This window comes from Benincasa hispida, chromosome 11 (assembly GCF_009727055.1).
Source record: "Benincasa hispida cultivar B227 chromosome 11, ASM972705v1, whole genome shotgun sequence".
NCBI lineage: Eukaryota > Viridiplantae > Streptophyta > Magnoliopsida > Cucurbitales > Cucurbitaceae > Benincasa > Benincasa hispida.
In genome coordinates this window covers 1050102-1061856 of record NC_052359.1, presented here as the reverse complement: position 1 = coordinate 1061856, position 11755 = coordinate 1050102, and the positions used below count along the sequence as shown (strand labels likewise).

The following is an 11755-nucleotide window of genomic DNA, read 5'->3' as shown; positions in this document are numbered from 1 at the left end:
TTTAAAACTAAGAGACCCGTTTGATACCGTTTATAAATCAAACTTGTGGTTTTTCCATCGTCAAGCTACTACGCATAAACAAAGTAAGTAATCTTATTATCAAATTATTTAAATAATAATAATTTTGGACAAAGCATCCACTAACATAATGTGTGTCCAATAAATAAAAATTGAATATTAATATTGCATCTCTTCTCTAATTTGTGACAATATAGAGAGATGAGTAAGCCACATTAATCAAAGTTTTATAATTGAATGTTAACAAACTCTCACATCAAAATGACCTAATTTCCACATCTGCAAATTCAACTACCAAATATTAATATTGGAGATCTTTAATGGGAAAAATATATATTTGTGTCATCATACAATAATTCAAATACAACTCATTATATATATTTTTATTTTCATTTTTTTAATGTTGAGGTTTAGTTTTTGTCATTCTATATACATGTGTGGTCATTTGTGATTTGATTTATGTTGTGTATTTTACCATATATAACTCAAACAATACTTATTAGATAATTATTAAAGCTCCCACTCACAATCATTCAATAATCAATTTTATACATTGAAATCAAAATCTTATTACAGAAAAAATTGAGACTTTTATTGAATCCACAATATAAGTAGAAGTACTAAGTTTGTGAAGAGAAAATTAACCCCATTTTGCCCGATCCTCAAATTATATCATAATCAATCTGATCTTAAGATCAATAATTGATATCTACTTCCATATTGAGAATCTATGGATTGAATCATATTCTATATGATTCAATATGTTTATAAAATAATAATTCAAATATATGTAATAATAATTACCTAAATATTTAATTACCCACTAATTAATTATTTCCAACCATTCTAGACAATGACTTGTGTGTTTTAAGCCACATGTAATCAAAGTTAGCTGGGATTTAAAATATTGGTTTTTTGTTGAATTATGAGTAGAGAAACATTCCAAGTATAAGCTGACAAGACTAACCTAACCAATGCTTAGTAGCTTATCCATTTGAAACACCAACATATTCTCTTGTTTTTGGGTAGTGGAATATGCCTTGGATTTCCACTCTCTTCAAAGTTAATTTCTCTTGTTTTTTCCATTTCTCTTGTTCATTTTATAATTATATCAACATTGATAAGTTTATTTATTTAGTATTAACTTTAGAAGTTTTAATAATACCCATTTGCATTTTTCTATGTTCATTAAATATATTACATTTTTTAATGGTGGAGAGCTCGCATCGAAACATTAAAATTTCTGGTAGATATAAACTTACACAGGATATTGAGGGTTGACTAAGAATCTCGAAAGGGCTCATAACCTAAGTTCGGGAGAGCATCTTGACTTAGTAATCAAACTTTGCCTCACATGCTTATTAAACAAATGTTAGCTAGTTTGACGAAGACAAATGCTACAGATAAAGTGAGTAGTTAAGCAGAATAGGGTAATGCGGTCATACGAGGTGATATAGGAATTATTCTTGCCTATAGAGCAACTTAGAAGGGCTTTGATGATTTCTGGAATGGATCAGAATCGATCAGACTATGTATTTTCTTAAGATGGTAATTTTTTTTTGTTGTTTTTCCTTGTAAATAAAAAAATAGAGTGACGTAGTCTATAAATAAATGTTATCAAATTCTTTTAAAAGAAGAGTATATTTTGTATGTGTGTCACTTTATTTCATTCAAATCTTGTTGCAACCTGAGGTTTAAGTTGAGGGAAGACTCAATCGTATTCATTCTCACTCTAAAACCTAAACTTGTCAAATTGTATTAATTTTCACCTTAAACTATCAATTTAATCAAATTATGCACCTTTAATTTAAATAAGTGTTACAACCTTAACCTTAAACTTCAAAAAGTTTAAAACCCTCTAATATAAGTTCTAGTTCCAAATATCATTAAAAAAATATTTTATATGTGTAAAATGAATTATAAAACATTTATTGATATATACGACAAAAAAATGATAAAATTGTAGATAAACAGCATTATTCCATGATTAATTTTTTTAGGACAATATGTAGAGTAGGGGATCGAACTTCTGACCAAGTTCATGTCAGTTAAGTTATACTCATATTGACTATTCAGTTAATTTGTTCATCGGTTAAAATTATTTTTTTTTTTTACCAAAGCTTTATTTCATCAAAATTAATAACCTCATGAAATTTTTGACACTACATTTTTGTGAATTACAAAAATGTACCAAAAGTAAAAATTGTACTACTAATTAAAGTTTGGAGTCTAATATGAGAAATTGAAAGTTAAAAATCCAAATTAATACAACTACACAAGTTTAGGATTCAAACTTGCATTTCTTCCTCAAATTTAAAAACTAAACTCGATTTTAATTAAGTTTAATATGAGTATAGCTTAATTGACGTAAAATTATATTATCAAATTTTTTAAAGTATGGGATTCCATCACCCACCCAACTTATGGTAAAAAAAGAAAAAGAAAAAGAAAATTCAAAACCAAGTTTAGAAAATTTTCTTAAAAAATGGCCAACTCAAGTATATATTTCGATATTCGAATCTCCCATTGATTAAAAGAATAAAACTCCGATCTTTTCTGGTTCCCTGATTCCGTCCTCCAATGGATTTGAAGATATTTTAATGGTGCATGATTTTCATGTAAACTAATTCGATAAAAAAAAAAAAATTTGTTTTATACAATTCATGAATCCTAATTTGCCAGAAGGATCGCTGGAGTTCACTTCATTGTCGTTTTCATACACCCCACCAAAACCCCAATACCACACATTATATGCAATTGCAATTCTGTCACTTCAAATCTCTTTGTTTCCTTCCTTAATCTCTCTCTCAATTCCATCACTATTTTTACTCAGCTCTTTAATTTCTGCGAATCCCCTTTTCTTCTTGTTCCCTCCGAATTTCGATCATTTCTATGGGTTTTCTTTACATTTAAGTACAAGGGTGTTCGTTTTTGGAGTTTTTATGAAAACCCCACTTCGTTTTTTGAGGATTATTTGAGTTTCTTCTCTGTTTTTTCAACCCCCATTAATGGAAATGTCGTTGTTGGAACCAAAAACTGTGGTTTCTTCCCCATTTTCGAGCTTCAGACACCAAGTTCGGAGGTTTTCTAGCTGTTCTTCTTGTTTAGGTATTCTCTTTGAATGCTTTATATGTTGGGTTTGATTGTTTCTTTCTGCTACATTTAATGTTTGATTGATGATACCACCCATTTTTGTTTTCTTGTTTTTCATTTTTTCCTTGAAATTTGTTTGGCAGATGTTTTATAGACCTAACATTTTTTGTTTCTTTGAGGTTGGATGGTTATGGATGATTGGATCTTTTGGGAAGATTAATGTTGAGTTCTTTTGAAATTTGGTTTCCATTTTTGTGTTTAGGGAGATTTTCCAGGGCTTCTTATTCAAATGGTGTGCCAAACAAGGCATATTGTAGTGGAGCTGTGAGTTCAATTGGCCAGGAAAAACTACCGGCTGAAGCTTTTACACATCAGATAAATGGAACAAATGTATTGAGTTCAAAGCTGTTTTCAAGAGATTGTAGATTGTTAGATGCAGTTGATGATCGATATGATGGAATTGTTATTGATCCAAATGGATTGCCTTCAAATCCGATCGTCTTTTCGTCCAATCTTCGTTTCTCTCTGTCTCATTGGAAAAAGAAGGTAAAACTTCTCTATGTCAAGTTAGATGTTTATATTTCCACTAAAGATTGAAGTGATGTCTTCACTTAAATCATGTATAATTTGCTCGTTTCAAAATCGTATTTTAGTTAGATGTAAGTAATCTACACGAGCACGTAACATATAGATTTCTGCAATCTTTTGGTTGTCATGCCTATTTGATCATTCTTCAAAAGAAATCAGATGTCACCAAATTTCAACCTGTTCAAATTCTTGAGAATCAGATGTCATGTAGAAACCTCAAAATTTTCAAAATTTTCTCAACTGCACCTAGACGATGGGATTCTTGCATCATGAATTACAAATTCCACATATATTTCACACCTTAATTTTCTTGTCCAATTCAATCTAGTTCCATATTTCAGGTGCAATAGAGGCATAAACTACTACATATTCAGTGAGGATAGTATACTGAGAATCTCTTCTGCTGCAGGGAAAGAAGGGAGTTTGGCTTAAGTTGCTAGTCGAACAGTCAGAGCTAATTCCGATCGCCCTGAAGGTGAGTCTTCATTCTACTCAGATTTCAGTCAATCCTATCTTTATTTCGTTTTGATGGAAACTGATTCGCTCAAAGTGAGGAGAATGTCTATTTGTTTGCTTAGCATGTCCCTCTAAGACTAGTTATTTGGTTCACAGGCAGGATTTCAGTACCATCATGCTGAGCCAGATTACTTGATGTTAACATATTGGATACCCGATGGACCCTGCATGCTTCCTGCAAATGCTTCGCATCACGTCGGGGTTGGAGGATTTGTCATCAATGATAGAAATGAGGTATATTCTTTGGTGCAACGTTAAATTGCCTTGCTTTGCTTAAAGTTCGACAATTTAATTTCACAAACCTTGGATGTCTTTTTCAAGGTGTTGATGTTAAAGAGTCTGAAGAAGCATATCAATATGATATAAAGTTCTATTTTCTCGACTCATTGTTTACCACAAGTTCTAGTCGGTCACACAAGCCTTATTTTCGACATTCATGTAAATTGACTCTGGAAATCTCTCTTTCATAGCAGAGTTGGCCTCTAAAGAGCTTGTCTATTGATCAGCCAATCTCCAACATTGATAAATATTAGATTCAAACAATATGCTTAATCTAAACTATATTTATCTGATTCATTGACAACAGGTCTTGGTAGTGCAAGAAAAATACTGTTCTCCAACATTTGCTAATTTTTGGAAAATACCAACTGGTTTCATTGTTGAGGTACTTGGTTTTAAGCCCGGTTCATCGTCCTGCTTGCACGTGTTAGATTCGAAGATTCTGTTTTTATTTTATTATATAAGTCTTGAATTTATTTTAATATTGATCAGAAGGAGGAGATCTATACAGGAGTTACTAGAGAAGTTAAAGAGGAAACTGGTGTAAGTATTTTCTGTCAAGCCTTTCTACTACTCTAAGCTTTCTTTAACAACTTTTCTTTCGTCCTTCAGAGAAAAAAGAAACGAAGATTTGAATTAATCGACAAGAGAAAAGGTAGAGAGAACCTCCCAATTAGCCAAAGGAGTTACAAAAGATCTCTTATCGACTTAGATATCAAACCAATAATTACAAAAGATCTTAGAGAAAGCATTCAATCACAAAAAACATAACTTCGTTTGTATCTTCTTTGTACAGTGGAAAAGTATTGTTGAAAGTTCTGTTGTTTCTTTCTAGCCAAATTGTGACCCACATAAGAGTCCCCACTGGAAGGTATCCTCCAAAACGTCATCGTCTTGTCAGAGAAGTCCCGATGAAAGATGCTTCGACCAAAAATATCGCCTTGCAGGGGATTATATTATTTGTACTCTAATATCATGTTGATCTTACAATGAATGCAAACTTGAACAAAGAATTTAACTTCAGAAATCTTCCATCTTTCAAATAAACTCAGCAATTCCTTTTACAGGCTTCTGAGATAAGCTTTATGTATCTATTTAAGATGGCTGATCAAGTTTGTGGGTCCTAATAGATTCTCTTTGCTCTGATTTGCAGATTGAGACTGAATTTGTTGAAGTAATAGCTTTCAGGTAAAAACCAATTGATTTTCTTCATCTATAAAGAAAATTTTGAATTTCCCGCACTATTTCATCTGGTCGACTGTCAATCGAGATTCGAGTATAAGTTTTCTGATGCAATGTATTGCACCCAACTTCTTCAAACTCGGTCAATGAGATATAACATTGTTTCTCATCTGTTGTTCTAGGCATGCTCACAATATAGCATTTGGGAAATCGGATTTGTTCTTTGTCTGCATGCTTAGACCTTTATCGACTCAGATTATCGTCGATGATCTCGAAATTCAAGCAGCAAAGGTAAATTTTCTGAACTTAGACTAATCACCCCTTTGCTGTTTTGTGCATTGAAAGCTTAAATCATTTCTCTGGTAATTCAGTGGATGCCTTTAGCTGAATTTGTGGAGCAATCTCTTGTAAAAGAAGATGTGATGTTTAAGAAGATTATCGACATCTGCATCGCCCGACTGGATAAATATTATTGTGGCTTAAACGTTCATCAACTCGTCTCGAAATTTGATGGCAAACTGTCATCGCTTTATTACAATATCATCGATGGAGAAGATTTAAACTGTACTGGAAAATGAAGGACACGACCTGGCCTGGTCATTGCCAATTTGATGTGTTTGTTGTAGTTTCATCCACTATGTTCATAGCTGATATAGTAGAGAGCATGTAATTACAAAACTCTTTGTAGTATATAGCATTATTGTTAGAGCACATTTAGGTGTGCTTCTTTGTACATGTCTGACTATATAAATAAACAAGAAAATGCTATTTTATATTCATAATCCATTCCAAACGGATTTGAATTCCATCACATCATTTGGTTACTATTTCTTGTTTCTTTGTTCTCTAAAATTTTAAAGGATAAATTACGAGTTTAATTGTTTAATTTTTCAAATTTGTATCTATTTGGTTCTTAAACTTTCAAAATTGTCTAGTAGGTCCTTAAACATTTAATTTTGTATCTAATAATGAGAAAAGATCAGGCTCAAACATGTTCATGCACCTTTGAAAGTAAGTGTAGTTTAACATGCAATTTATAATTTTTACTTAATTTTAATGCATGTTGAATTGGATTCAACACCTATTCAATTTTCTATATAGCATATTTAAGAGGCTAAGTGTCAAACCCCTAAAATTGAAGCATATGACATGGTAGGTGGACTATGTCAAAGAGGTGCAGAGTGTCATGGTCATGCTTGTCCAGGATCTATTGCCCATAGCCGCATGCCCAATCCAACCCCCTTTTATCATGCTTTCATATTATGTATTTTCATTAGTTAAGTTAGCTTGCTTTCCTTGTACTTTTTGTTCTAAGTGATCGCTCGCCCTTTTGCATATGCAAGGGTGCCAGTTGGCTTTTTGTTCAGAATACACTATATAGGGATAAGACTAACTATCAATTCCCCATACCCGGAGTGGTATGCTATAAAGTCATTGTTGTTGCTCATTGCTTTCTAGTCGACTACAATTGAAACATACGAGCGGTCATTGTTGTTGCTCTATAGCTGAAGATACAAAATTGTGGTGAAGATCATGATTTATGGATGTAAGAAGAGCGTACGATCGATACCTGGGATAAATTGAAACAAGAACTTCGTTCGCAGTTCTTTCCTGAGAACGTTGAGATTTTGGCCCGATGAAAACTCCAAGAATTGAAACATACGAGCAACATCCGAGATTATGTGAAGCAATTTACGGGACTTATGTTAGACATACATGACATGTCCGAGAAAGACAAAGTTTTATGTTTTGTCAAATGGTTGAAATCGTGGGCAAGGTCGAAGCTGTATGAACAGAGAGTACAAGACCTCCCTTCTGCCTATGCGGCAACAGAATGATTATATGACCTCAGTACAAACTCTCAAGACGTGAGGAAACAGCCAACTTCCTCAAATGGAGGGAATAAAAACAATCGTTCAAGCCCTCCCAGGCCTGAGGGAGGAGACAAGAACACAGAGGGGGACTGTAAGCCCTCCCAGCCGAGATCAAGGAACAACTGGTGGGGGCCACCACAACAGCATAACAACTCCAAAAGAAGATGAGGGAGACGAAGGAGCCGTTCCAATAGAAATCAGGGACAATTGGCGAGGGCCGCCACAATAGTATAACAACTACGATCATCCACTATCCTGCTACATATGTTGAGGATCACACAGAGCGAGTGAATGCCCGAATCGAACTGCTTTTAATGCCTTCCAAGCCACGTTAGCCTCAAGCTTAGAAGACCAAGGCCGAAAAAGGTGAACTCGAAATTGAGCCGACCGTAGAGAATGAAAATCCTAGGATGGAAGCATTAAAATTCTTGTATGCGCTCCAAAAGAAGATGAGGGAGACGAAGGAGCCGTTGGAGAGAGAACTCATGTATGTGGATGCTTGGGTCAACCAGAGATCGGCTAAGAGCACCATGGTCGACTCTGGGGCAACCCAAAAACTTCATGATTGAAACAGAGGCCCGTCGTCTGACTTAACCTGGGAAGAGATGCGGGAAGATGAAACATAATTGTTAAGATGGACAATTTTGACGTAGTGTTGGGGATGGAATTCTTACTCGAACACAAATTTATACCAATGCCCTTCGCCAAGTGCCTAGTAATTATCGGATCTACGGCCACCGTGGTTCAAGCCAACAAAATAGCCGAACGAGATAAGAATGATTTCAGCACTCCAACTGAAAAGAGGCCTTGCCCACGATGAACCCATATTCATGGCCATTCTGATTGAATCAGTCGAGACTATGGAAGAGAAAGTCCCCCGAGATATCCTGTGTGTCTTGGAAGAGTATTGTGATGTCATGCCCGGTAGTTTGCCTAAATCCTTGCCTCCACGGATGGAGATTGACCATGAAATCGAACTGCTACCAAGGGTGAAGCCGCCCGCCAAGAATACATATCGTATATCCCCACCAGAGTTGGACGAACTTCGAAAGCAGTTAGACGAGTTTTTGGACGCAGGGTTTATTAGACCAGCAAAAGCCCCTTATGGGGCCCCAATGTTGTTTCAAAAGAAGAAGGACAGAAGCCTTCGACTATGCATCGACTATTGAGCTTTGAACAAGCTCACTGTTCGTAACAAGTACCCTCTTCCCATCATCACAGACTTATTTGATCGGCTTCACGGTGCCAGATATTTCTCAAAATTAGACCTACGGTTGGGGTACTATCAGGTTCGAATTATCGAAGAAGACGAACCAAAGACGACTTGTGTTACTAGGTATGGGGCCTTTGAATTTCTCGTGATGCCCTTTGGCCTCACTAATGCTCCGACAACTTTTTGTACTCTGATGAATCAGGTGTTTCATGAATACCTTGACAAATTTGTCGTAGTATATCTGGACGATATCGTGGTCTATAGTGCCTCAATGGAAGATCACTGGTACCATCTCCAACTAGTCTTCGAAAAGTTGAGAAAGAACCAGTTATACATAAAGAGAGAGAAGTGCTCCTTTGCTCGGATGAGATAGAATTATGATCCTTCCTCGGATGAGCCAATTACTATAGGCGGTTCGTAGAAGGGTTCTCCAGAAGAATAGGACCATTAACTGAGTTGTTGAAGAAGGATAATCATTAGAGTTGGACTCTTGAATGTCAAGCCGCCTTCGAGGGCTTGAAGAAAGTGATGATTGAAGGACCGATCCTCGAAATTACTGACATGTCCAAACCTTTTGAAGTTGAGACGGATGCTTCTGACTTCGCGTTGGGTGGTGTTCTTCTCCAAAACGGACACCCCATCGCGTATGAGAGTAGAAAACTGAATAATGCGGAATGGAGGTATGTTGCCTCCAAAAAAGAGATGTTAGCAATAGTTCATTGCCTGAGAGCCTTGAGATAGTATCTCTTAGGGGCCAAGTTCGTGGTCAAGATAAACAATAGCTCCATTTGCCACTTTTTCAACCAGCCAAAATTGTCATCAACGTAGGCACGATGGCAAGAGTGTGGGGCAGAATTTGATTTCTTGTTTGAACATAGACTAGGGAAATACAACCAAGCGGTCGACGCCCTTAGCCAAAAGAGCGAGCATGCAGCCTTGTGCATGCTTGCGTATCTGAAAGCAAGTACATTGAGTGGAATAGTGCGTGAAACGGTCAAGGCACACTTGGTCAATGACAAATTGGCTCAAGCCATTATGTAGTTGGCCAAAGAAGGGAAGACACGCCACTTTTAGGTTGAAAACGACTTACTCTATACCAAGGGTAATCACCTCTACATTCCCCAATTTGGAGAGTTACGAAGATCACTGATGAAAAGTGTCATGGCCGCCATGGGCAGGACATAATGGTGTGCAGAGAACTTATGCGTTGTTAAAATAAGGTCACTATTGGTCGAGCCTTCAAGACAACGTCATGCAATTTACCAAGACTTGCCTTGTCTGCCAACAAGATAAAGTCGAAAGGGCGAAATTAACGGGTCTGCTAGAGCTCTTACTCGTGACCTCTAGATCGTGGGAGAGTGTGTTCCTCGACTTCATCACCCACTTGCCTAAAGTTGGAGAGTTTGAATCGATCCTTGTTATCATCAGCCGATTCTTAAAATATGCCACATTTAACCCTGTCTCTTATACACATCTAGATGTGTATAAGAGACAGATGGAAGAGTGTGTCTCTCGACTTCATCACCCATTTGCCCAAGGTTGGAGAGTTTGAATCGATCCTTGTTATCATCGACCGATTCTCAAAATATGCCATATTTATCCCAACGCCGAAGATGTGTACAACTGTGATGACTGCCCAATTGTTCTTTAAACACATCGTGAAATTATGGGGTGTCCCCGCGAGCATCATTAGTGATCACGATGGGAGATTCACTGGAACCTTTTGGTTGGAATTGTTCAAGATATTGGGATTTATGTTGAATATTTCCTCCAGTTATCATCCATAAACATACGGCCAGACTGAACGCTTTAACATCATGCTTGAAGAATATCTGCATCACTTTATAAACGCTAGATGAAAGAATTGGTTTCAGTTGTTAGATGTTGCTCAGTTCAATTTTAATAGTCAGCAAAGCTCCTCAACCGGAAAGACGCTCTTCGAGATAGTATGTGGCAGACAACCACTCATGCCACACCTGGTGGACCACCACTATGTGGGCAAAATCCCTCAGGTGCATAACTTCACCAAAGAGTGGAGTCAAACCTCTGAGATAACACATGCCTGTCTAGAGAAAGTGTCAAGGAGAATGAAGAAGTGGGTCGATAAGAAGCGCAGACCCCTCGACTTCCAAGCTGGGGACAAAGTACTTGAAGAAAATCAAACATGAGGATTTCCATGAGCAGCAGAATGATTATTCCAAATCTCATTCATATATGAGCATACACGATTACAATCAAGAAACGAAAACATATAGTCTATGCATAAAACGAAATTACAATATGTTTTACTATACGATTAAGGGAAGAATTACACATACCTTTGAAGACTCATCTTCAACACCTCCCACTCAATTCGTTATTAGAGAAAAAAGATAATTATCCAATAATTAATATTCTTATAAATATATATGATAACCAGCTTACCATATTATCATATATATTTATAACCTATAGTTTTAATATTTCATCTCATGAAACATATAAACCATAGCTCTTTTTCTATTTCATGGTCCTTAATGTAAATCTCATTTACATTAATCCTCCATATCATATATAATCGAATTACCTCTTATCAATTTGAACATTTCAAATCAACACCAAGAACTGATTCTCAACTTGAATCCATTGAGCTACCAAGAGGACCTTACGGACCTGTATCTCGAAGCTCCAACAGTATGTGAATAACTGACTAAACTCTTTAGTCACAGGATCCACCATCCATTAACTGTCGTGTACTCCACTAAAGACCGATAGCTGAACTCTCCTTACTATAGATATATTATGTGTCCATATCAACCAATCAACAGTGCGATAACCCTTCACAGATCGCTCGTAAGTACAGCTAGGCCTATAACCATTATGCCCCTGTAGTTACATCTAACTCCTTAAGTACCACTGATCCTTCTAATGAACATAAGTCATAGTTTTACTATGACTGAGTCCTCTTTTCCAAAGAGGGACCACTATATTCAAGCCCCGAAATCGGCTCTTA

At 36.2% G+C, this 11755-nt stretch overlaps 1 protein-coding gene across 2 annotated transcripts; it reads left to right on the top strand.

Moving 5' to 3' along the window:
* Window positions 1-2767: 2767 nt before the first annotated feature.
* On the top strand, window positions 2768-6487 carry LOC120091931 (nudix hydrolase 8). Of its 2 annotated transcripts, XM_039050100.1 has the most exons (9): window positions 2780-3126; window positions 3374-3657; window positions 4109-4174; window positions 4312-4449; window positions 4802-4879; window positions 4987-5037; window positions 5648-5682; window positions 5859-5967; window positions 6048-6487. In XM_039050100.1, the coding sequence occupies exons 1-9, from the start codon at window positions 3027-3029 to the stop codon at window positions 6252-6254; spliced, it is 1068 nt and encodes a 355-aa protein (XP_038906028.1). In that variant the 5' UTR covers window positions 2780-3026; the 3' UTR covers window positions 6255-6487. The 2 variants fall into 2 exon arrangements, 1 of the variants encoding a protein (XP_038906028.1); XR_005485865.1 differs by lacking the exon at window positions 6048-6487 and having other exon boundaries at window positions 2768-3126; window positions 5107-5682.
* The last annotated feature ends 5268 nt before the right edge of the window (window positions 6488-11755 follow it).